This window comes from Bubalus bubalis, chromosome 3, assembly GCF_019923935.1.
Source record: "Bubalus bubalis isolate 160015118507 breed Murrah chromosome 3, NDDB_SH_1, whole genome shotgun sequence".
In the NCBI taxonomy this organism is placed as follows: Eukaryota; Metazoa; Chordata; class Mammalia; order Artiodactyla; family Bovidae; genus Bubalus; species Bubalus bubalis.
Window position 1 is genome coordinate 9,238,166 of NC_059159.1, and position 25,945 is coordinate 9,264,110.

General features: G+C 50.9%; 1 protein-coding gene across 8 annotated transcripts in view; it reads left to right on the top strand.

Moving 5' to 3' along the window:
- TNRC6C (trinucleotide repeat containing adaptor 6C) overlaps positions 1 to 22,324 on the top strand; it is a 76,469-nt gene extending 54,145 nt beyond the window's left edge. For 4 of the 8 annotated variants that reach the window (XM_025279588.3, XM_006064084.4, XM_025279589.3 and 1 more), the window contains 12 exons: positions 1,726 to 1,872; positions 3,946 to 4,065; positions 6,902 to 6,985; positions 7,185 to 7,413; positions 7,738 to 7,905; positions 9,479 to 9,670; positions 10,109 to 10,252; positions 13,555 to 13,671; positions 15,540 to 15,734; positions 16,451 to 16,521; positions 17,023 to 17,162; positions 19,235 to 22,324. In XM_025279588.3, the coding sequence (XP_025135373.3) occupies positions 1,726 to 1,872; positions 3,946 to 4,065; positions 6,902 to 6,985; positions 7,185 to 7,413; positions 7,738 to 7,905; positions 9,479 to 9,670; positions 10,109 to 10,252; positions 13,555 to 13,671; positions 15,540 to 15,734; positions 16,451 to 16,521; positions 17,023 to 17,162; positions 19,235 to 19,595 (1,968 nt within the window). In that variant the 3' untranslated portion in view covers positions 19,596 to 22,324. The remainder of the gene's footprint in view (positions 1 to 1,725; positions 1,873 to 3,945; positions 4,066 to 6,901; positions 6,986 to 7,184; positions 7,414 to 7,737; positions 7,906 to 9,478; positions 9,671 to 10,108; positions 10,253 to 13,554; positions 13,672 to 15,539; positions 15,735 to 16,450; positions 16,522 to 17,022; positions 17,163 to 19,234) is intronic. The other 4 variants (XM_006064086.4, XM_006064087.4, XR_006549315.2 and 1 more) reach the window with 3 other exon arrangements.
- Positions 22,325 to 25,945: the final 3,621 nt, after the last annotated feature.

Consider the following 25,945-nt stretch of genomic DNA (forward strand, 5'->3'; position numbering starts at 1 on the left):
TGAACGATGGCCGCCTCGTGTCACTTCTCTCCCCTGGGATGAAATGACATGAAAGCAAGCACATGTCCTTCCCGTCCCTGGAACTGTCCTTGGTTTCCTCCCGGCTGAGGCTCACACACACACAGCTCTGAGCCTTCTCTTCCAGCAATGCTGTGAGGTTGGGGGTGGCCAAGGCCAATTTTCAGCAGCACCCCAGTCCACGGAATCCCCACCGCTGTCTCATGTTGTTCATGGGGCTCATCAGGCAGCAGTGGAGGTTTCAGCTGCCATCAGGGACTCAGAGGCCAGGCCAACGGCCCTGAGGGTCAGATAACTCAACCAGGAGACAGAAAGAAACACTAAATATAGTTCCTGTATTTAACACAAACTTACCAGCCTGAATTTGTCCATGTATTCAGGTTCAGGTCTTGTTGAGCTCAGTTATATTTCCTTTGGGAAAATGTCTTCTCTCCGGTTAGTGACCCCTGCCCATTACCCCAGCAGAGATGGTCCCATACCCGCATGCGTGCCAGTCCCCTGCAGGGCTCGGTGTTACTGTAGTGCCCTTGAACATGATGGGCTTGTCGTGGGTCACCTAAAGCCAGCTCTGTGTGGCTTCTGTGAGCTACAGATGTAGACAAGCTTTGCAGGCGGATTTTCTGTCATCTGTACCCAATTTGAACAGCATTTCTTTTTTTTCCAACTTTTTATCTTACGTTGGAGTATAGCTGATTAACAATGTTGTGGTAGTTTCGCGTGGACAGCAAAGGGACTCGGCCATGCATATGCGTGTGTCTATCTCCTCCCAGCTCCCCTCCCGTCCAGGCTGCCACGTAAGGTTGAGCAGAGTCCCCGTGCTGCACAGCTGGTCCTTGTTGGTTACCCACTTTACTTACGGCAGTGTGTACACACCCACCCCAGACGCCCTAAATATGCTTCCCCCAGTCCTCCTTCTCGGCAACCATAAGTGAACAGTACTTTTTTATTTTTTGGATCATGGGGCTTTTGGTGGAAAAGAAACCTCACTTATATTGAAAATCATTATCTTAATCTGTATTTTCTCTCTCTCTTTTTTTTTTAGTGCGTATGTCTTGTGTTGTTATTTTTTTATTTATTTTTTAATTGGAAGATAATTGCTTTACAGTGTTGTATTGCTTTCTGCCATACGTCAGCATGAATCAGCCCCCTTGAGCTATACATATGCTCCCTCCCCCTTGAGCCACCCACCCCATCTCACCCTGGGGTTGTCACAGAGCACCAGGCTAAGCTCCCTGTGTCATATAGCAACTTCTCACTAGCTATCTGTTTTACACATGGTAATGTATATATTTCTATGCTACTCTCTCAATTCATCCCAGCTTTTCCTGCTCCCACTGTGTCCATAAGTCTGAACAGCACTTTTTTTCTTTTAAGTCCCATCAGTTTAATAACAATAATAACAAAAATGGAAGATGGAGGGGGCAGGAAAGAGACCTCTGGGACGGGGCGTGGGGAGCCCTGCTCATGGTGCCAGGCCTGGCCACTGGGCCCTTGGTATTGCTGTTGCTATGAGCTCAGGGGGGGCAGCAGTTGTCCTGTGGGGGCCGCCCTTCACCTGGGTCGGAGGACCCTTCTGGGACATGCTGTGGACAGCCCTTGTTAAGCCTTCCCTCTGGTGCGAGTTGTGCATGGCAGGAAGCCGGTGTGGTTTTGACCCCGCCTGCTCCTGCAGTGACGATGTAACCACCCCTCCCTCCCCGTCCGCAGACACCGAGTGGCAATCTGGGCATGTTTGGCAGCAGCGGAGCAGCGCCCGCCAGGACCATGCAGCAGCCGCCGCAGCCGCCCGTGCCGCCCCTGAGCTCCTCCCAGCCCAGTCTCCGTGCTCAAGTGCCTCAGTTTCTATCCCCTCAGGTCAGACTGGCGCCCGCGTCGCAGGGAGAGCGGGCCAGCCCTCGCGCGTGAACCCGTCCACCCGACCCTCCTGCCCTGGGAGGCGTGCCCAGACCCCTCCCCGAGGACCGGGCCCCCTCCTGTCAGAGCGCTTGGGCCAGTGGCACACACTAGCGCCGGGACGTCTGTCCTGGTCGCGAGAAGCTTATTCAGATGAACCCGCTGAATCGCCCTAGACTGGTGGGGGAGCAAAGAGGCTCATGAAATTGCTTAGGATGTAAAAGAAACTTCTTAGAATCAGTGAAGGACTGAATAATGCTTCAGTGACAAACTAAACGGGACAACATATGATAGTACCTGCGTTACAGACTGTTAGTTACGTTTATTTAAAAAAAGAAAGCAAACAGAATTCAGAAAAAGGATGTTGTTGTTTTTTGTAACTATAAAGCATTGTGTCAACTTTTTTCATGATAATATCGTTTACTTTTAGAACATTCCATTATTTTAGACTTTGGGCTGAGGTTTTCATTATAATGTTACAGTCCTCATTACCCCTTGTAAGAATGCTCAATAATAAACTAAAATGGTAAATCATAGAATTTTATCCTTGGGTTGGGAAGATTCCCTGGAAAAGAAAGTGGCAGCCCACTCCAGTATTAGAGTCTGGGAAATCCCACGGACAGAGGGAGCTTGGCAGGCTACAGTCCATGAGGTCAGAAAGAGTCGGACACGACTGAGCAAATAAACCACCACCACACTTATTACTCTGTAATTGTTTAACCTGATATGTATGCACAGAGTTGAGATGGCTGAAATCTGGGTAAAAGAATAGTTAAATTTTGTAAACAGAATACACTCTTAAGATACACTCTTTAGCCGCTACAACAAAGAGGCCCTGAAATACAGACCCTCAGACAAGATAGACAGGTACTTCTTGCCCAGGCAGCAGTGCAGAAAGCAGCAGCTCTGCCTGAGCCACGTCCCAGGAGGAAGAAAGATGAGAGACAGACCCCTTCCACTAACGTCCCACCACCTGGACTTGGTGACTCGGCCACCCCATCGAGAGGGGCCTGGAGGCAGGGAGCAGCCTTCCCCACTCTCTGCAAACCAGCGTGTCCTGAAGATCACTCATCTGTGCGCCTTCCTTTCAAGTGAAGGCTCTTAATGTGTTTTCTCTAAATTGACTTGCCTGCTTAGATAAATTTATTCTTGAAACTTTACATGTCCATCATAAATAGAAAAATCAGCATTTTCCTGATACATGTTAGATGACTATAAAAGTAAAAGATGCCCTTCTGTGTACTACCTAAGATCACCTTGTGTAAACGTTGTGATAAACGTACAAAGCACACAGTGGGGAGCACCGAGCTGGCCAGTGCCAGGCCCCTGACGGCACAGAGCAGTGAGTTCCAGGTGAGCGGGGAGGAAGACTGACAGTCACGATCAGGGCTGGCAAGTCACGTGAGTGCCTGTGCCACACGGAGCCTGGGCATTTGGGCCCCCCAAGAGGAATGTCTGGTCCCACAAGCAGGGAGAGGCCACTGCCTGAGCCGGTAAACTTGAGGAGGGGTCGTTGCACGCCCTGTAACAAGGACCCTCTGGTCAGGTGGTGCCGCCGCCTACCGAGCTCCTATGGGGATTGGTCGCAGGTGCCTGTCTGAGACGCAGAAGCCTGCCTCGAAGTTCCTCCCAGGAAGGCATAGTGAAGTGAACATGCCTTCACTGTCTCCAGGCCTTGAATGACGCCCGCTCATCTTCACTTCAACAGAAAACAGAATCAGTAACCGACAGGAGTAACACAGAACCTTAGAGCATTCATTCGTAACTAAAATATTTGGAGGAAGACATCTTTTTCTTGCCTTCTGTCACTCCCTCCTTCCCCTCCTCCCTTCCTTTCTTCCTTCTACATTCTCTGCTAAAATGTGCTAACTACTAATGCTGGAATGTCTGTAAATATTTTAATGGCTTTTGAAGTTCGCTCATGAGACAAATATAACTGCCATTTAGTCAGTCAGTTTTGAATCTTGATAAACTACACAGACAAGTAAATGTTTGAATAGAGTTCATGTCTAATGGCGCATTTTGTGTTAACAGGTTCAAGCACAGCTTTTGCAGTTTGCAGCAAAAAACATTGGTCTCAACCCTGCACTATTAACCTCGCCAATTAATCCTCAGCATATGACGATGTTGAACCAGCTCTATCAGCTGCAGCTGGTGAGTCAGGGCAGCTCTGCTCGGGTTGTAGGACGTGGGAAGGGCATTCTCCACGTGTTCACAGGCGTGAACCAGGAACTCACACACCAGCTGATAAGTGTAGTTACACTTTTATGCTCTTCTTCACATCAGGGAACGTCACTGAGACTTTCATGAAGTTGGTAAACTATTAAAGGCATTCCCTGGTCCAGTGGCTAAGATTGCAAGCTCCCAATGCAGGGGGCTTAGGTCGATCCCTGGTCAGGGAGCTAGACCCCACATGCCGCAACTAAGAGCTCAAATGCAGAAACTTTTAAAAAAAAAAAGGTCACACGTGTTGCAACAGTGATTGAGGAGCCTGTGTGTCGCAACTAAGACCCACACAGCCAAATAAATAGGGTAATATTTTAATAAATAAAGATTTAGAAAGTTCTTCACTCAAGGGCATTTCCACTAGGCTTTGTGAATTCTCTGGCCCCTTCGTGATCGTCGTCTCCCCATCTGACAGGCACGTCTGTCAGCCCTCAGCCAGCCTTCCTCATCCGAACACAGAACCAGCAAATCACTTCCTGGATTTTGTCTAAATTCTTCTGAGGCTGATACACATAGATACCATTCTAGAAGCAAAAGACAAGTTACTTCATTATATACAGTATCTGCCTCAGAGATTAGGACTTAATTCTCTCAGAATCCCTCTTGAGAAAGGCTGATGTAGTCTAATACTTCTTGGGAGTTTTATAGTTTAAAATACGTTGAATTTTTAATTTTCAGCAGGCTTTGCTTTTACCATGTAACACCATGGCATTGTATCCCTTGATGCATCCTGAATTTATATTCCCTGACGGACCCAGCGTTTGTTTCTTTCTTTAATATGTTGACACCTGATTTGCTTAGACATCTTGTCCAACAGCTTCATCTCGCAGAGAATTATCAGGAGTCATGAAGGAAGAAAAGAAAAGGCTCAAAGAGGCAAAACCTTGATGTCAGCCTTTCCTTATAGGGGAACCTTTCCTTACAGGATCAGGCTCTCAGTCCTGACCCTTTAGCATTTGTTAGGCACACATCTGACCAGTCTGCGTGTCTGGTCCCAGGTGGTGGCCAGGTAGGGTGTGAGTGTCCTGGACAAGCCGAAATGAAGTACCCAATGCCCTGGGCCTGGGTTCCAGGCCACAACTGGACTTCATTCAGAAAAGGGAGCCTCGGGAACTTCCCTGGCGGTCCAGTAAGATTTCGCTTTCTAAAGTGCAGAGGGTGCACTTTAGATCCCTAGTTGGGGAGCCAAGATCCCACATGCCTCATGGCCAACGTAAAACAGAAACAATATTGTAACAATCCAATAAAGACTTTAAAAATGGTCCACATCAAAAAAAAGAAAAAGGAGCCTCATGGACTGTGGTGTAAGGCCCCAGGGCCATCAGCGCCAGGAAGGGACCACTGACCTCAGGGGAGGACAGGGAGGAACCAAGAAGCATGCATGCTATTCAGCACTCTTCCTACAGAGGAGAACAGCACCCTCCTCCTGGGTGCAGTGCAGGACAGCTGGATTCTGACCTCGGCTGAGCTCATTCTCGACAGTACTGACGTTCGGGAATCCCTTATTCATAGTTTTTATTGACCCCTGTCATGTAAAAGATCCCAAGAAAGTATTGGAAGTATGTTTACATTTCGTGTGTTCCATTTTAAAAACAGTGTATGGCGTTTTAACTTTTTCTACCAGAAAAATTGGTGAAATGATGTTTTATGCATCCTAAGGTTAAGCTTTAGAGCCTCTAAGGATTCAGCTAGGCATTTTATTCCTCTGATTTACGGATTAATGAGGCTTCATGATATAATCTCTACTTCTGTTTGGATCCTATGTCAATAAATCCTCTTGCCCCAAACATCCCCCAAAAATCCATGCTGTAAGGACAAAAATTACCATATTCAGTCAACTTTAGAAACAGAGGATCCAGCCTTCTGCATCATTGTGGGAAGACTCTCTGATGACCGTTCTCACCAGCTTTGTGGCCGGAGTCAGGCTGGTGGAAGTGCCACAAGCCTGGATCTCAGGCTCCCTGTGGACTGAGACCCCACACGGCTCCCGGTTGCCCATGTGCCCTGGAATGTGTATTGTTCTGTGACTGTCTGGGGCAGCCACTCACCACCATCCTGCCACACTGTCTGAACCATTCTGGACACCTTGCATCTTTATAAGGAAGAAAAAACCTTTTCCCCCCTCATTTCTTTTAGTTTGAATCAAGCAAAGTCTATGCAGTGGAAAGGTTTTGGAGGACTTCCCTGGTGATCCAGTGGATAAGAATCTGCCTGCCAATACAGAGCACATGAGTCCGAATCCCTGGTTGGAGAAGATCCCACACGTCTCAGGGCAGCTACGCCCATGCGCCACAGTTGCTGACCCCAAGCACCTCGAACCCATGCTCCGCAACAAGAGAAGCCCCCGCAGGGCGCAGCCTGGGCGCCGCAACAAGAGAAGCCCCCGCAGGGCGCAGCCTGGGCGCCGCAACAAGAGAAGCCCCCACAGGGCGCAGCCTGGGCGCCGCAACAAGAGAAGCCCCCACAGGGCGCAGCCTGGGCGCCGCAACAAGAGAAGCCCCCACAGGGCGCAGCCTGGGTGCTGCAACTAGAGGAAGCTCACACGCAGCAGTGAAGACCCAGAACAGCCAAAATAAATAAACAAACACTTAAAAAAAGGTTTTAGAAAGATGTGTCTCTTTTTGAAAATGCCTCAAAATATGCTTAAAACACAGCATGGTAAGGGGACCAACGAATCTGGGCCATTTTTTCTTTAATGTGCAGAAGTCAAACCCCTTGTTGGTGGCTGTCTTGCAGTCTGCTGATGTTTCTCTGCCATCCACAGGCATACCAACGTTTACAGATCCAGCAGCAGATGCTACAGGCCCAGCGGAACGTTTCCGGACCCATGAGACAACAGGAGCAGCAAGTAGGGGCCCCCAGACAACAGAGCCGGGTCGCTGCCCACCCCCTCCCCCGACCTTGTTAGGCTGTCACTGCTGATGGCTCTGACAGGCAGCCTCCCCTGGAGAAAGCCCCCGGGGTCACCTGGGTTGGGGTGGAGGTGGGCCCAGGCGCCGCCCCCCAGCCCACTGACCGCTCGTCATTCCCCGCCCGCCAACCCGCAGGTTGCGCGCACAATCACTAACCTGCAGCAGCAGATCCAGCAGCACCAGCGCCAGCTGGCCCAGGCCCTGCTCGTGAAGCCGCCGCCCCCGCCGCACCTGTCTCTGCACCCCTCTGCAGGCAAATCGGCCCTGGACAGCTTCCCCCCCCACCCCCAGGCCCCCGGCCTCCCTGAGCTGCAGACCAAAGAGCAGCAGTCTTCACCCAGCACCTTCGCCCCCTACCCTCTCGGTAAGTCAGGGCCTGCATGCACCCACCGCGTGCGCCGTTCCAGCGGAGCCCGAGCGAGGCTGCCTCAGGGCTCCTTCTAAGGGCAGGGCTCACTGTCCGTGCAGAGCTCGGGGTCTGCTGGGCCCAGAGGTGTTTTCAGTATAAAATTTCCGAAGATACTTCCAGCGGGAGCTCCAGGCTGAGCTCACCCCTACTGTAGTGGAGTCTCCACTTTGTTAAATATTCGGCCATGAATTAAGACTTAGATTGCTTCTCTAGGAGAGCGTTAGACAGTAATCATTTGGAGGAAGAGCAGACATGTCCTAATAGTGCTTTTCTTTTTAGCTGGACTGAACCCAAACATGAATGTCAGCAGCATGGACATGACTGGTGGTTTATCGGTGAAGGACCCGTCTCAGTCCCAGTCACGCCTCCCTCAGTGGACTCACCCCAACCCGATGGATAACTTACCCGGTGCTGCTTCTCCGCTCGACCAGAACCCCAGCAAGCATGGTATGTCCAAGCTGAGGAGCCCCAGGGTCTGGTCACTTCTGTTCTACTTGCTCATCATCCTCATTTCGTTACTTATGTGTGTGTCATGTCCAGCTCTTTGCAACCCCATGGACTGTAGGCCACAAGGCTCCTCTGTCCATGGAATTTCCCAGGCAAGAGTACTGGAGTCGGTTGCCACTTCCTTCTTCAGGGGATCTTCCAGACCCTGGGATCAAACCCATGTCTCTCGTGTCCCCTACGTTGGCAGGTGGATTCCTTACCACTGTGCCACCTGGGAAGCCCTTTGTTACTTACACTGCATTTCTAGTCTAAGAATTCAGTGCTGAAATCTGAACAGAAAATATTTCAAAAGGCCAAACCAAACAAACATGGAGATACAGAGTATTGGTAACCAGAGGGGAAGGGGTGGGTGGAGCGCAAAATAGGGAAAGGGGGTCAACTGTGTGGTGATGGGTGGAAACCAAGAGTTGGTGGTGAGCACCCCGTGGTGTGGACAGAAGTTGAAATGCAGTGTCGTACTCGTGGAATTTAGATAACATTAGAAACCAGTGTTGCCTCAATAATAATAGAGAAAGAAGCCTGGCAGGCTACAGTCCATTGCTTTTAAAGAGTCGGACATGACTTAGCAACTAACCAACAGCAATATATCTTTCATTCATTAGAGTATGTAACACCCTATCTAGTCAATGACCAAATCTCTTGACGCCTCAACTTTCACACCTTAGCTACTAATCGAGAAGTAATTAAAAGTGCCCCAGAGCAGCAAAGAATACAGGTCATGGCTGCACACTTGTAACGTACATCTGTATCTTCAACCAAAAATTTGTCTGAAAGAAAATTTTTTTCAATAAAATGATTAAATGCAATAGGAAAATCTAATGCTTAGAAAAGATAAAAAGCAAAAATGCTAATAACCATGGAATTCCCTGGAGGTCCAGTGGTTAGCACTGGACACTTCACTGCGTGGGCCCAGGTTCAATCCCTGGTCTGGGAACTAAAATCCCACAAGCCACTCAGCCCAAAAAAAAAAAAAAAAGAAAATGCTAATAACCATAGGCAGTGATCTCACTGTTAAGCATTGAATTTAGCTCTTAGTTTCCTGGTAGCATAAACAGCAAAGGAAATTTGATAGGGAACATAATTCTCTCTTGATATAAAGCACTCTAAAAAGAAAAAATTCTCCCTAATGATTAGTTCTACAGGAAAATCATCACATGCTATCCGGGCACTCTCTTTGGAGGAGAGTGCTCAGTCGCCAGGGGAGGTAGGGTTAGGCCTCCAAGGCCACACAGAGGCCAGCAGATGAGGGGAGGGACGTGGACAACAGCAAGGACAGCAGTTGACCACGGACACTCACTGGCTGTCCCCAGAGAGCTCCGCCATGGTGTGGGTGTGCATTTATCGAGAATTCCAAATGACAAACTGGAGGAATTCTTAAATAGCATGTCTTGCAAGGTCCAGTCTTCCCCTGGAGAGCGCTGGCCACAGGGAGGCTGGCAGGAGAGGGCGAGGCCCAGCCCCGGGGCCGGGGGCGCCCGCTCACTCGGCTCTTTGTGTCCTGCCCCCCATCCAGGTGCTATCCCTGGAGGTCTGAGCATCGGACCACCAGCCAAGTCCTCCATTGACGACTCCTATGGCCGGTACGATTTAATCCAGAGCAGCGAGTCACCAGCCAGCCCTCCTGTAGCTGTTCCCCATAGCTGGTCACGTGCCAAATCCGACAGTGATAAAATCTCAAACGGCTCCAGCATCAACTGGCCCCCAGGTGAGAGCACGCAGCGCTTCCATGTGTCAGCAGGACTCGAGCCAAGCCCGAGGCAGTGATGAGGCCCGAGAGAACCAGGACCCGAGCTCAGCATCCTGGGAGCACGAACCCCATGGCTTTGGCTTTTGTATTGGCAGTACCTTGACAGATAAATCGTGGGTGTTGTTGGCATCACAGGCTTTTCTGTAGCCCTCAGATCAGTGGGAAGAGAAGGGCCGGGGGGTGCTGTGTTCCATCCACTCAAAATGTGTCTGGGCTTTATACTCCCGCGTGAACACGTTTTTAGTTTAGTTCTGGTACCTAGTTTGCTCCGAAGGACTGATGCTTTACTGAAGGAAGTCTAAAGTGTGCCTCTGAATTAGCAGACTATAAACATTTCCATAAATTATCATGAAGCAACACGAAGGTGCTCTAATACTCACATTTGAAATTTTCCAGAATTCCATCCTGGTGTTCCCTGGAAAGGACTTCAGAACATAGATCCGGAGAATGACCCCGACGTCACTCCTGGAAGTGTCCCCACCGGGCCCACCATCAACACCACCATACAGGATGTCAACCGCTACCTCCTCAAGAGTGGAGGTGAGGGTGTGCCCTGCCCACATCTGTGTGGTGTTCTCTGTGCGGGCATTCTGCTCTGGGCAGCAGGCGGGTGTGGGAAGCGAGGCAGGGGAGTGTCAGACACATCTGATGGGAACTCTCTCGCCATCAGACGCAGCATAAGGAAAAGTCGACCAGTGCTTATTGGAAAATGGAGATAGCTTTGGGCTCTGTGTCCCTGCTGGATTTATTAATACATGGTGCTTATACATCTCTTGTTATAAAATAACAATGTTAGCCATCAGGCTTTTTAAGAAAAAGGTTTCCACTTGAAATCTCTTTGAACTGGAAGTGAATTGGCCATTTACTCATCCATCTCAGGCAATTTTTCCTTTCCTCAAAATGTCTGGTAAAAAGACTGAAGTCATTCCTCAGGTCCTTTTTCCTGGCACAAACTCCTGATGCTATAAAGCTTGGCACGCCCTGTTTAGGCTTGAGGATCCAGTTGGCAAAAGTGATGAGCTGAGCTGTGAGGTTACAGAACATAAACGCAGATTCAGTTGCAGAACTGAGGAGGGCAGTAGCTCGCCTTCCCTTGAGGCCTACAGATGCAGACGCTCTGTGAGTGCCAGGGCTAACAGACCTCTCTCCTCAGCGTTCTAGTAGCAGAAAGAACAGCCAGCTTACCCGCAATGCTCAGCACTAGCAAGGCCACTCGGGTATTTCCCGGAACGTTAGTTTAGCTTTCTGGCTAACGTATGGCCTGTGGGGAGAGGCCTTCTCGTCAGTGGTTCTTTGAAGTGATAGGATTCCATGCATGCCTGTGGCTCAGGTCAGAGGGCAGCGTAGACCTCCGCCCTCCCATCTAACGCAGGGCATGCCTGTGGCAAGGCAGCAGTGCCTCAGAGCAGGGCGGTCGCAGGCCTCCCCGTGGCTGGGACGGATGAGTGAGAAAGCGAGGCTCGAGGCTATGGGATCTGGAGCCTGTTTGAGGTGGTAGGGTTTGGGGGAGACTCGCCCCTTGGGACGCTGCGTGTGGCTGCAGGGCTGTGCCGAGCGAAGGGGTGATTCAGTGTGTTTGGGCTTGTGGAGGGTGGGTGAGCGTGCCCATCCGGGCAGTAGAAGACCTTAGAAAGAGTCAAGGCTGCTCAGCACAGAGTGGAGCTTCCTGACCGGCGTCCAGTATCAGCCCACGGTCCCTGGCACCTGGGGCACGCAGGCCACCTCCACCTTTACACACGTGTGCCGTGAAGCGACACAGGCGTCCTGGAGGGCAGGGGAGTCCTGAGGGCAGAGCCGAGCAGTCGAGACAGATGTCAGGGCAGAGGAAAGCTAAGCGTCCGAGGCCCTGGCGGCAATGGGACGTCAGCAGGACAGAGCCTCTAGTGCCCTGTGTGACCCAAGGGCGAGTCCCAGGCAGCTCTACCGCGAGACCAGGCCTCGCCCAGGAAAGGGCCCCCACCTGCTGGTGTTATCTGAGAGGAGGGAGCAGAGGAGCGGATCTCTATGTAGAACCTGTTTACAGAAAGCACCACGGCCTCCGGGCCAGGAGTAAACGGCCGTGGCCAGACCCTGCAGACCGCCCCTCTCCGGGACCCCCTTGTGTTCCCCACACGCGAGGGGCTTCAGGCACCCCGGGGGCTGAGCTTGCTCAGGACCCAGCCACAAAAGACTGTCGTATTCTTGAGTGATTAGCTTAATCTAAAATACAAAGGAAAAAAATTTGAGAAAATATGCCCTGGACAGAAAAAGAGTAAGAAACACCACTAACCTCTTTGATGTTGGCTTATTTATTTTACATATGTTCTTAATGGAGTTTTCTGTTTTCTTTTATTGAGTACCTTAGGTGTTGGGGTTTTATTTACATTTTTGGTTTTTATTTTCATTGGTGTTTAGCTCTGATTTGGTATTAAAATTTCACTTAGCCCCATATTTGTTTGGGTATTATTTATAGTGCTAACCGTTAGGAGGTGAATATTAGCCAGATGGTAAAATGCAGTTGTGCCATTGCCTGACAAATTGATACTAAAAAGGAAAATTAGCCATCATTTTATGGGATAGATTCCACTATTGCACTAAAAACGTCAAACTAGAACACTGTTAAAACCCAAGTGCTCTACCATTAACTATAAAAGAAGTACCATGTTGGGTTAAATAGTCTATAATTTGGAATCTCGAGTTGATTGCATTTTGTTGGTAAATAGAAGCCGAGGGTTTAGGAACTAAGGTTAGGTTGTCAGTAGAGCTGACGTCTTTTAAAATCAAAGACCTGCAGATTACAAATACACTCTTGCGTTCCTCAGCTCTGGCACCCTCTTCTGAGGAGGTCAGTTACAGCAGGGCTGCCGTGAGCAGCCGTGCAGGTTGTAGACTGCACAAGCCTGGGAGGTGCCACACACCTGGCGGTCCCTGTGAAAGACACTCCTGAGGTTGCTCAGCACACCGTCCCAGGTGGGGCCCTGCGTCGGGGGCCGCATGTCTTTTGAGATTCTGTTCGTGGTAAACTCGACTACCAGACTGCTCTGTGCCCCGTCCCCTCCGAGCCAGCTCGCACACACCAGCCAAGTCCCTTCCCGCGTCTTAAGAGCTCTGGTCCATCCCGTTTTTAGCACACTGTCACCCTGCGTCATCCTTCTCCTTCCTCTGCTTCCTGCTTGCCTCAGAGAACAGACCTGGTGATGCGGAAACAGCACCGCAGGGGTGCTTGGGGGGCCCACCCGTCAGCCCCCTCCCAGGATAGGAACAGGGTCCTCAACAGCAGGAGGGGCGAGTCTGGAGACCTGGTGGCTCACGTCGACGCGGTTGCCAGTACATGTTTCCCGGATGTTTCTGTGTTCAAGAGAGAAATACGAGCCTGGGCAAGGAGTCAGGGAAAGGACCAGTCTCTTTAGGGCAAAATCTGTAACAAGAAGCTTGGAGGTTTATTTCATTTTATTCAGTTTTGTAGGTATTGTTGGAGGTATGAAAAGATGGAGGTCTGCCCTGAGTTTTTATTTTTGTCTTACCTGGAAGGGGAAATCCATGGGATCCTTCCAAACCCTGACGTGTTGTTGAAAACACCCTGTGGTCATTCTCTCCTCTCCAGCTTCCTGGTCTCCAACACCCCACACCCCAGCCCCTTCCCCAGGGCCTCTCTCAAGGCCCGGGTGCCCCAAGGCACAGTGCGCCTGTGTCTTCCTGTCCTCACGGTGGTCGCGGCCCTGTCACGCGCTCATTTCCCACCATTTCCGTAAACACAGCCTTGGAGATTGCTTCTTGGGCGCTAGGCCCCTCCCCCCCGGGCTGCGTGGCTCGCCCCGCAGGCCTGTGCTCGCCTTTCTCAGGTGCCGCCTTTGGTTCTGCAGGGTCCTCCCCGCCGTCATCTCAGAACGCCGCGCTGCCTCCCTCGAGTGCCTGGCCGCTCGCTGCCTCCGGCCACAGTCGCGCTTTCAGCAGCCTTGCGCCCGCTCCTACTGTTGCAGGTACGCACCTGGCCTCTCAACGTGCAGGTCGCCTTTTATCTCTTTCTCCAAACAAAACTGATGGCCTGGCTTTTCCTGGTGGTCTGTCTGCTCCCCTCCAAGCTGGGAGGCCACATGGAGTGATGGAGAGTGGGCCCGAGCTTTGCCGAGCAGAAATGGGGCCTCGGGCACTGCTCACCCCTTCTCTGGGGAGTGGGGACGTTGACACCTCCTGTCACAAAGATCCTGGGGTTATAGAAGCTCCCCAGCACGAGACGCAATACAGCTACTGCCTAAACGTGTCTGCTTCCCCCTCCCCTCCCACTTCCCCCCAACCATCCTCTTATGACCACAAAACCAGGGGTATATAAAACTCACAGACCTGAGGCAGCAGCTGCTGGGGACTGCTGTTATCAACTTAACTCCCATCGCTCAGATCCATGCGGTGCCTGGGTTATTCCTCTCACTGTAGGCTTTACAAGTCTTTCCAGTAAGACATTTCTTTTAGGCTTAAAGGAGAATTGAGAATTAATTTGTTTGTCCTAATAACTCTGAAGGAATTTTTACCTGGAAATGTTAAGACAAGGATATAAAGAGATGTGGACATACATACAGTGTGGATAGGTTTGCAGAAAGATGTGGAATTTAAGTAAAGAGAGTGTGTTGTTTATAAGTTTCTTCAACTGTGTTTCCGCATTCCACCAACCTTCTTGTCCAGCTGTTGTTTAAACCAGCATCAGAATGCTGTAGGAATTCTCTTTATACCAGTGCCTCGGGGAGAAAGTAGTTCCACTGTAATTTAGCATCTTATTTAAAAAAGAGAGCAAGAACTTCTGGATTACTTCTAGTCCTTCTAATGTTTATTCTCTCTCATGTTTACACAGGGGATGTATTAGGCCATTAAAACTTCCCGGTCATTTGGCCAAAAAGATGAGCAAACAAAACCATCTTCCATTATCTTGGGCCGTTTTTTTCTGGCGTTTCAGTTTTCCTGATCAGGGACTCCTGTGCTCAAATGAGCCTTTGTTGTCATGAAGCTGCAGTCGGCCCCCAGCAGCCAGGGTGGAAGGGGCGCCCCATGCAGGGCTGGTACCCGCCTGGCGCTGCGGGGCTGGTGCCCACCTGGCGCTGCAGCGCAGGCCCAGGAGCAGGGCAACAGCAACCTCTCTGCATGCTGCCCTCACCACCCTGGGTTCCTGAGGCAGCTGTGTGGCAGGTCCCCGGGCACAGGAGGGGTCAGGGCTAGTAGTCATCACAGGCTTTGTTTTTTGTTTTGTTTTTTTTTTTTCCGCAAAGAGACTTACAACAGGCTTTCCCCAGCCAAGGTGCCCAGATGCCAATCCTTGGGGCACCTGGCCCACACCCACTTCTGCAGGTGCAGAGAGCGGGTCTCCAAGCTGTGGAGATAGTGCTGGGAGATGCAAGTTCAGGCGGGTTACATCAAAGGGCGTGTTGCTTTGCTAGGAGACTGACACCTAAAGAAGTAGCACAAAGGGTATATATATGTGTGTGTGTATATATGTGTGTGTGTGAGGGCCTCGACCTTGATTAATTTGATATGCGATAAGACGTGTCCCAGCAGAATTTGTGAAATTAGCTTTAGCACTGAACCATAAAAAAGTGCTATTTTTCTGGCGAGCTCGTGTCTGATGCATGTAGCAAATTGAGTATCAGCAATCCTGGCAGGATCTATACAGCCACCGGCAGACTGTGTCTCTGGGCAAAAATTCAGAGGACAGCCTGCGGTCCTCAAGTTGGGGGGCTTGATGGGGTGCTTCCCTCGGGTCCTGCAGTCTGCTGGAGCCAGAGTTCTCCTGGCATGAGTCCCCAGACGCTTTGTGACTTCTCAGTCTCAAGAATACCCATGCTCCGTTTCTCCGCCTTTCTAGGTAAGCTGTCAGACATCAAATCGACGTGGTCCTCTGGCTCTGCCTCCCACACGCAAGCCTCTCTGTCTCACGAACTGTGGAAGGTGCCCAGAAACACTACTGCACCCACAAGGCCCCCGCCAGGGCTAACCAACCCCAAGCCTTCCTCTGCCTGGGGAGCCAGTCCCCTCGGCTGGACCAGCTCTTACTCCTCGGGTACGCGTCCATTCTCGCATCCAGATGGGTGAGGGGTGGGAGTGTCCGTGCCTAACCCACTTTCCCCTTAGGGAAGGTAGGTGCCTACCATATTGTCCTGCAGCTTCTTCAGAAGGACCCCCAGAGGGCTGAGGGGGGCTGGGGTACCTAGACTCTCAGGGATTGTCCAGGCCCAGGCTCTGCTGCCCGTGTTTCAGCATCAGCCCTGGGTGTTAGCATACACAGCTTTGCTCTGAGCCAGGAGGTCCCAGAGGTCTCAGCACACACTGAGGGGCCACACTGAGCCCTCAGAGAGGCCCGTTCACCCAGCATGAGGGACTCCACGCCCAGTGTGAGCACACCGCCCTGTCCCAGGGGGCTTCCTCGGGCCCCTCTGAACTGCGGGGATGAGGGGGTGCACAGGGAATTGACACCACTGAGAGTGAAGCCAGCCTGCGAGTCTGCGTGTTTTGCCAGCAAGTGGGTTGAGAGCATTGATTCTAAAGTTGAGAGGGGCAAGGGGCAGAGGAGGAGACCAAGACTTCCGGCAATTCTCGAGTCTCTGCCGCCACACCTGCCCCTGCGGGTCTGCAGGGACCCCGAGTCTGGGTTGGTTTCCAGGGGTGACAAGGCTGGGAGCGCAGGCTTTTTGCGAGCCGCGTGCGGGGGCCTGGGGCGCTGGGGAGAGCGGTCTGACTCGGCGCAGCCTTGGTGACCGGCTTCCCCCCTGGGCGCAGGTTCCGCCTGGAGTACCGACGCCTCAGGAAGGACAAGCAGCTGGCTCGTTCTCCGCAACCTCACACCCCAGGTACAGGCAGCTGGTGGGGGTATGCAGGCCCGAGGGCCTTGTCCATAACCCAAGGCCTCGCTCGGTCCAAAGGCAGTGCGGGCAGCGGTGGTCATTTAACTGTGTCCTGTTGAACTGTTGCCTTTTCACCCCTCTGAGGCTTGAAGAGTGCACCCTGATAAACAGAGCAACTCACCCTCACCTGCACCCGCTCCAGGACGATGTGGCCTGTGCTCATCCCGGGGTTTGGGACCGCAAGGCTCAGGGTGAAGTGCTCTGGTGAGGAGAGGGGCAGAGCTGTAGCAGGTTTTTCTCCTCCTGACAGCCCAGCTCACGAACCAGAGGGAAATATCCAAGACTGTAAATTACATGGGGAATGACAAGGTGCACAAGGTTAATATCGCAGTCAGTATACAAAGCCCTCTTAAGACAGACATCGTCCCGGGGTACTGTGGACCCAGGTTTCATAAAGCTCGTCTTTGAAATGCAGAGTGATGACCGCCCTCCCTCTTACTCACTCAGATCGACGGCTCCACCCTGCGGACGCTGTGCCTGCAGCACGGGCCCCTCATCACGTTCCACCTGAACCTGACGCAGGGCAACGCCGTGGTCCGCTACAGCTCCAAGGAGGAGGCCGCCAAGGCCCAGAAGTCCCTGCACATGTGCGTCCCTCCCCTCCCCTGCCCTGCGCCGCCCGGCTGCGGCCCGCAGTGCTTGGCCTGGGCCTCGGGAGGGTCCTGGGGCCTCCGAGGTGCAGCAGGCTCCCCGGGCGCTGTTGTCCACTGGCTCACGGTCTGGAGGCTGGAAGTCCGGCAGAGTGTGGGCAGGGTCACCTCCCCCCAGGGCCTCTGCTCGGCTTACACACAGCTGCCTTCTGCTGTGTCTTCACATTGCTCCATCTGAGTGTGTCCTGACGTCCTCTCCTTCTAGGGACAGTGGTCCAAGTGAATTAGGGCCACCCTCATGACCTCACACATGTGTGCTCAGTTGCTCAGTCGTGCCCGACTCTTAGCATCCCCATGGACGATAGTCCTCTAGGCTCCTCTGTCCGTGGGATTCTCCAGGCAAGGATACTGGAATGGGCTGCCATTTCCTACTCCAGGGCTCTTCCTGACCCAGAGATGGAACCCGCATCTCTTGAGTCTCCTGTATTGACAGGTGGATTCTTTACAAAAAGCACATCTTACTTCAATTCTCTCTTTAAAGACTCTCTCCAAACACAGGCACAATGAGGTCTCAGGGTTTCAACATATGAATTTGAAGGGACGCAATTCACCCCATGAGAGGTGTCTTGTGACATATCGGTTGCCTCTGCTGCCAAAGTGCCAAGGCTTTCCCCCCTCCCTCCTATCCTGGAGGGAGTGGGTCCCCAGGAGAGACCCAGGGGTGAAAGAAGCTTCTCTCCATGGATGTCCCCAGGCATGCGACATGGCAGTGCCCACTCCTGGGCCTAGTAGTGTTCCCTGCAGCTGACTCCTCTCCCCTGATTACAGGACTTGCAATCAGATGTCGTGAGTAGGCCTTCTCAGCAGTGTCACTTGAGGTGTGGGCCCCAGAAATCAGTCATGCCTGTTTTCAGCCCACGATGAACTGCACTGACCCTAAACGATGCCCACCTTCAGTGGTCCATGCATGCACGTCCTTAAGAATGTGCTCTCGATACCACCACCACACAGCTGCTAGAAATCTAAAGCAGGGGGAAAAAGCCCGTACTCTGGCCTTGGAAACAGCTATAGTAGAGCATGAACTGCTGGACTGTTTCTGGGTGGCCTGTGACATGAAGCCTCCAGCTGTCCTTTTCCTGTTTTAAAAAAACAACAGCACGGGAAAGCCAACAAGGAGGGCATGGGAAAACTCACAGCTGCTCTGCTCACATGGCCCCCCGTTCTGCTTTCTGTGTTTGTGGCTTTTTTTGAGTTTTTGTTTTGTTTTGAGATATGACTGACGCACAGCAGCGGTGTGTCAGTTCAGAGGCATAGTGCCTGTTGTCCTGCACGCTTCTGTAACTGCCAAATGCTCACCACCATGTGAGCTAACAGCACACCAGGGCACGTAATTATTACTTCCTATTTGTGGTGAAAACATTGAAGATTTGCTCTATCAGCAGCTTTGACATAAATGATACAGAACTTTTAACTGTGGTCACCAGGCTGCACCTTCCCTCCCCAGAACTTAGTCATCTAACCGGATGTCTGTACCCTTTACCAGCCTCTGCCATCTCCCCACCCACAGCTCCTGGAAACCACCATTCTACTCCCAAATGTTTCCACAAGTTTGGCTTTTTTGGGGTTCCAAATAAAATATATCGTGCAGTATTTATCTGATCTTTGACTTACCTCACTTAGCATAAGGTCCTCAGGATTAATCTGTTTTGTTGAAGGATTTCCTTCTTTCTTGTGCCTGAACAGTAGTCCATTGTGTGTGTGTCTGTGTGTGTGTCTGTGTGTGTGTCTGTGTGTGTGTTTGTGTATGCACACACACACACCCCTCACATTTTCTTGGTTGACTACTAGCTTGTTGCCATATCTTGACTATTTATAAATACTGCTGTGGTTAAACAAGGGGTTCAGATGTCTGTTTGTATTTCTGTGCTGTCAGTTATGCTGCCTCCCTTTCGTTTCTGATTTTGTGTCCTCTTTTTTTTTCTTGGTTAGTGTAGCTAAGGATTTGTTGAGTTTGTGTTATCTTCTCAAAAACACCAACCCTTATTTCCGTTGCCGCCCTGCCCTTCCAGGTGTGTTCTGGGAAACACTACCATCTTGGCCGAGTTCGCTGGCGAAGAAGAAGTGAACCGTTTCTTAGCCCAAGGCCAAGCCCTGCCACCCACCTCCAGCTGGCAGCCCAGCCCAGGGACCAGCCAGACGCGGCTGGGCACCTCGGGCAGCGCCCACGGCCTGGTGCGGAGTGACGCTGGCCACTGGAATGCCCCGGGGCTGGCCGGCAAAGGGAGCAGCGACCTGCTGTGGGGCGGGGTCCCCCAGTACTCGAGCAGCCTGTGGGGCCCCCCCAGCAGTGACGACGGCAGGGTCATCGGAAGCCCCACCCCGCTGAACACGCTGCTCCCTGGCGACCTTCTCAGTGGGGAGTCCATCTAGCCCCGGGGGGCCCCGCGGGTGCCGCGGTCACCAGCTGCAGGAGGACACGCTGACCCTTTCCAGCCCGGGTGTTGCTGAGGACCCCGCCGACCGGAGCCGCCCGGCAGCCCTTTCGAGTACCTCTGTCCAGTACTGAAGACGAGCCTTGGCCACACGCAGGCCTTGCGAACTGTCCCCGAGACAGTGCGGCTGCGCCAGGGCAGCGTCACGTGTCACGACAGGATGCTTCTCACAGCTTTTTATTTGGTGTCGTCTTACGTTTGTACGGTGTGTTGTCATTTTGATTTTTTTTTTTTTTTAAGTATAAAAGCTGCTTAGAATAGTTCTATCATGAAGGGCACTTTTCAGATTGTGGGCTGGAAAGGGTTATTTTATCAAGGGAGGGAGGGGTGGGGAGGGAGGGAGGGAGACGAGAAAGCCTATTTAAAAACGAGCCTGTGACGATTATGCACATTACCAGAGGCGGTCCCGTAATCAGGGGGAGCTGGCGTCCGCCACCGGGACGCGGTCGGCGGCCCCGACTGGGAGCCGCGCAGAAGGAGCGGTCTGTGCTCTGCTCTCTGTCCCCACAGGTCCGCCTATGCACATTACCCTTGTTTCATTACTTTTTCATGTCATTTTTTTTTAATCCCCCAAAAAAAATATTTTTTAAAAGTTAAAAAAAAAGACATATCAAACATGCAAATACTTGAATCCAGCAGGCCAATAATGAAATGTGAACACTTTCTAATTCTACACTTCCAGTTTGACATCAGTACGCAGAAACAGGCTCTAGGAAACATTTCTAAGTTGACAGCCTATGTGTGTGTGTGTGTGTGTGTGTGTGTGTGTGTGTGTTGAAACAAGCGTGTGTGTGCGTGTGCGTGTGTGCCTGCGCGCTTTCTGTGTTCATGTGTTAAGTGTGTGAGGGGTGTAACTGTGGGTTTTCCCTTTTATTCAGTATGTGCTTTTTTTTTTTTTTTTTTTTTTTGGCGCATTGGTCAAATGTTTGTTGTTTATTATTAGCTTCTAACTTTGCACTGAGTGTCCCTGCCCTTCCTCTAGCTAATCCTATATGTTCAAGAAAATTCACAGGACAGGGCCGGTGACAATTCATGTGTAAATGTTTACTCAAGGACTCTGTTAATTGCGTTTAAAAAAATTACAGTGTATATCTCTGGAGAAATAATATGTATACCTACCTTTAGCAGCTTTTTATCGTGGACTAATGCAAGAAAATTATTACCAGAGTATTGCACCATTTTTCCATTTGGAATATAAAGTTAAAGAGAAAAAAGGAAAAAAAAAAAAAAAAACTCGCTGAACTGTGGCCATAGATCCTTGCAGAGGATGGATGGTTCCTCGAGAGGAGCGGAGACAAGCACTTGGGCGTGGGTTGTGACTGCTTTCGTCGGAGCCAGTGGTGAGGGCTCCCACCTGTTTACAGACTTTTTTTTTTTTTTCTCCTTCAGACTTTAAAAATAAAAAATTTTAAAAAGGAATTTAAAGAAAAAAAGAAAAAAAAAAAAAAAAAGACTTCTGTCGTAAAGAAACCTATTTTCAGAACGCAGATCCGCTGCTTCAGAGCTCTGGGATGGAACAGTGTTGCTTTCCCCTCCGGCCGTCGCCGTGGACTCGCCGACGGTCCCCTTCGTCGAGGCGACGAGCTGTGGTCACTGTCTTGCACACGCGGACGCGCGCTCAGGAAAACCAGGGTTCCCGAGGGACAGCTCCACACCATTTCATGTGTTTCGTCACCCAACTCCTAGCACTGAAGATGTTATTAAAAAAAATAATAATACAAAATAAAGGAAAAAAAAATAAGAAAAAAGAGGAAAAAAAAAACCACAAAGAAGAAAGATACCTAATCTCTAACGTGTAGCAGTTACGTATGTACCAAATAATGGACTCAAAGGAAATAGATGTTCGAAGAGTGCTTTATATATTAAAAATTGCTTTATGTTTAAAAAAAAAAATGATCAATGTTTTGTTTTGCAAGAAAGAGACAATGGAGTAACATACCCTCAAGTATGTTTAAAAAAAAAAATATATATGAACATGTGCTCCCTGCCTGCTTGATCAGGAAACTTGTGCATTACATTTTTTTTTAATTAGCTTTTTAATGGTTTTATCAAAACAAAACAAAAAAGCAAAAAACAATTTAAAAAAAAGACAAAAAACGAAAAGAAAAAAAAAAGTTCCTGCAAAATTGCAGATCAACAAAAGCTGGTTTTATAGAGGATCATGAACTATGCACAAACTGGTTCGAGACTTTTTTCTCAAGTTCAGTAGTGTATTTAGCTAAACAGACCTTCCTCAGAGTAAGCGCATCTCATTTGCCATTACATGCGCTCGGTATATTTGATGTACACGTCCCCACACATGTACACCAAATATACGTGCGTGCGTGCGTGCCCGTGTGCACCTAGACATACAGCTTCCCATGCTGCATTTAGCATCAAGTTGTAGAAAACTGATATTTTTAAATTGGGGATGGAAGTAAAGAATCTCTCCGTTTTCGTTTTTTTGTTGTTGTTGGGGTGGGATTTGTTGGGGTTTTGTTTTTTTTGTTTTTTGACCTTTTATTTCGAATTAAAGACGTCTGTAACTCTGAGATTAAAAGACAAGTTTGTGGCTTTTAATGTTTTTCCTCATAGAATGTGATTGTTGAAGAAAATGCACCGAAAGTTGCTTTCAAAAGTACAATGCTTTGTTGAATCTTAATAAATGGCAATTCTTTTTTTCTTGGCTGTTCGAATAAATGCGTTTTTTATTTTTATTTTTCAAAGAGGAATGTCATCTATATTCACTTTGTATGTTTTGGGAGAGAGAGCTGTCCCACTGTGTGTAAGAAATGCCCTGTGCCTTTTTATGCTGTCCTCTAAAGTTTACGTACGTAAGTAGGTACGCTCCATGTTTCAGTTGCCTGACCTAGGATTTTACCATTTGTTTTGGGATGTTGCATTCAACACCAAAATCTTATTACGAGTCATCGAAATACAGTAGCGCCTAGGGGCTCCCCGCCAGCCACCCGCCTGGACCCACCTGCTCCGTCCAGGAACCAGTACCATCTGGGGCAGCTGTGGCTTGCGGCCGCAGCGTAGGACTGCTGCTCGCGCTCAACCCATGGCCCAGTTTGGGTGTCAGAAATATCCAAAGAAGGCTTCCCTGGTGGCTCAGTGGTTAAGAATCCAGCTGCCAACGCAGGAGACATGGGTTTGATCCCTGATCCAGGAAGATTCCACATGCCGAGGAGCAGCTACACCCGTGGGCCACAGCTACTGAGAGCAGACACCACAGCTGCTGAAGCCCGCGGGCCCGTGCTCCGCAACAGGGGAAGCCACCGCGGTTAGAAGCCTGAGCACTGCAACGAGAGAGCAGCCCCTGCTCGCCACAGCTAGAGAAAAGCCCTCGCAGCAATGAAAATTCAGCACAGCTAAAAATAAATATTGTTTTAAAAAAATAAATATTCAGAGAGAAAAGAGTAGTGAAGGTCTTTAGTGAAGGTTTTTTGTTGGTCGTAGAAGAGCTGACTCATTGGAAAAGACCCCGATGCTGAGAAAGACTGAGGGCAGGAGGAGAAGGGGACGACGAAGGATGAGATGGTTGGATGGCATCACGGACTCAATGGACATGGGTTTGGGTAGACTCTGGGAGCTGGTGATGGACAGGGAGGCCTGGTGTGCTGCGGTTCACGGGGTCACAAAGAGTCAGACACGACTGAGTGCCTGAACTGAGATGTTCTTTTGTTTCAGTAAAGTAGCCATAAGGTTTTTTGGAGGGGGGGGGGGGGGGGGGGATGCAGACCATTTTTAAAGTCTTTATTGACTTACAATATTGCTTCTGTTCTATGTTTTGGTTTCCTGACCGAGAGACACGTGGGATCTTAGTTCCCCACCCAGGGATCGAACCCGCAGCCCCTGCACTGAAGGGGAAGTATTAACCCCTGGCCCTCCAGGGAAGCCCCAGCCTTAGATGACTGCATATCATCTTGTACCAGGATTGCTGAGGTGGCGGCACTGGGTACAGCAGCAGCTGTACCCACGGGCTCCAGGCCGTAGTCAGGAGCCCGAGCACTCGGCACTGGCTCCCTGGCCCACCCCAGGATCGCCTGCCACGACCACAAGTTCAGCGCCAGTTCTGCCGTCTCATCGAGATTGTGAAGATATCCTCTTGAAGACCAGCCTAAACGTCCTTTGTGACTTCTGCTCAGAGACCAATGGAGCGAGTGTCTCTCTCTCTTACACTCCTAGGGGCCTCGGCCACATTTTACCGAGAAGACAGGACCCAGGTTGGCTCCGGAGGTCAAGACGGCAAGCTCCTGGCTCTGACCGGCCTCTCTAGAAGACCCAGGAAGAGAGCACGGGAGGACCAGCATCAGGAGAAGAAGGGCTAAAGGAAGAGTGAAGCTCAGAACACGGACGATCAGAACACACACGACATCCTGAACTTGTGTAAAACTGGAGGCCACGACTCCACCAGGAGCTCGAGCCAGCCCTTCCCCGGGTGTTCACCTGGTCCCCTGTGAGCCCAGAGTCACCAGAAGGGAGCAAACCATCCCAGCACCTCACTAGAGAACAAGCTCAGTGCCACCAGGACAGCCGAAGGTGAGGCAGACTTCCTGGAGGAGGTGGCTCTTTCCTCCCAAGCCCAGGGAAAACAGGACAGGTGGGAGCACAGAGGAAGCTAAGTGACCGCCTCCTGCCTGGAGCAGGGCCGGGTCCTGCTACCCACAGATGAAAAGGAGACTTGGTGTCTGGAATCGAGAAAAATTGGAGGCTCAGAACTGTACTGTTTTTTTTTTTAAACTCATTCTGTCAACACTGTGGGAGAAGGCAAAGACGGCAGGATGCTCAGCGGGGAGAAGCCTGGTGTGTGGAGAAAGGACTTCTGAATGGGGAGAAAGGGTTGGGAAGGAGCCACCTTGGCCAGCCCTGATTCTAAGGACATAAGCCACAAGACCTGAGGAGCTGAGTGTGTGTTCACTGCAACAGCAAGGTGTTTCAAGATTATTTGCAAGAATAGAGCACATGGGGTGGAACAAGAAGACGTCACATAGGAGTCGTGATGGAAACATGCAGTTAACTTACTAGCGTCTACACATCAGCTCTCCCAGCAGAAGTGCTGCCGACCGGCTTCGCCTGTGTGAGTGGTGAGCTCAGTCGTGTAGGACTCTGCACCCCCATGGACTGTAACCTGCCAGGCTCCTCTGTCCGTGGCCTTCTCCAGGGGAATCTTCCCAACCCAGGGATCAAACCCACACCTCCTGCATCGGCAGGCAGTTTCTTACCACACCACCTGGGAAAACACCCCTGAACAGCAGTCCCGCACTGCAGGTATGACCCAGGAGCCTGGCTCCCCAGTCACCGTGAAATCCTGAAGCTTGTTTCCAAACACACCCCCGAAGTGCACAGAAGCTTCGGGCTTAAGTGACATTTCAGATACTGGTTCTCCGTCCTGACTGCATGTCAGAATTATCCAGAAATTTCTTAAAATCCCAGAACCCAGGGCACATCGTAAAGCCATTCCACCAGAGTCTCTGGTCGAGTGTACAGGCATCAGGGTCTTTAAATCTCCCCGGTTGATTCCACTGAGTGGCCAAGGCAGAGGTGGTATCCGAGGGAGCCTCTTGGTAGGCTGAGACTGTCAGCCTCCCACCCATTGGAATTCAGCCACTTGCAAGAGCCCAGTGGGTCTCATTCGGCAGTTTACGCTTTTCTCTTTCTTTTTTTTTTTTTTTTTAAAGCAAAACTGTTACGTGCCAGGCATGGTGCTAAGCACCACGTGGAACTGTGTCCATTGTTCCAACAACCCCAAAAGGTGAGGAACAGGGACTGGGAGAGGTTACGGAATGTGCCCAAGGCCATGAGCTGATGACCATCAAACCCAGGACCCTCTGACTCCACAGCCTTGCTGGGTCAGGGCCCCTCGGGCTCCATCACGGAATATTACAGCCGGAGGCTCAAGGCCACGTGTGTATCAGAAGCCACTGTGATGGGCGACGGACATGCCTGGAAAGAGAACTGACTGGGGGGCGGGGCGGAGCTAGTGACTCTGGAATTTGAACCCCGCTGGCCAGGCAGCTGGGTGCCACAGCCCTGGGAAGAATCTCTTCTCTGGAAAACCTTGGCCTTGATCTTGAGGTCCTTCAACTGATTGGACAAGGCCCACACACATCGCGGGGGACAATCTCCTTAAAGTCAGCTGACTGGGTGCTGGGCGCCTGCAGAATGCCTTCACAGCAACACCTCGGTTAGCGCTCAGTGGCCAGGGACACCACCTGCCTCACACACGGAGCCTGCAGAAACGCCCGCAGGCTTCTGGCCCGTTTGTCAGCCGCAGCTTGTCCTGACCTCATAGTCGTTGCAAGG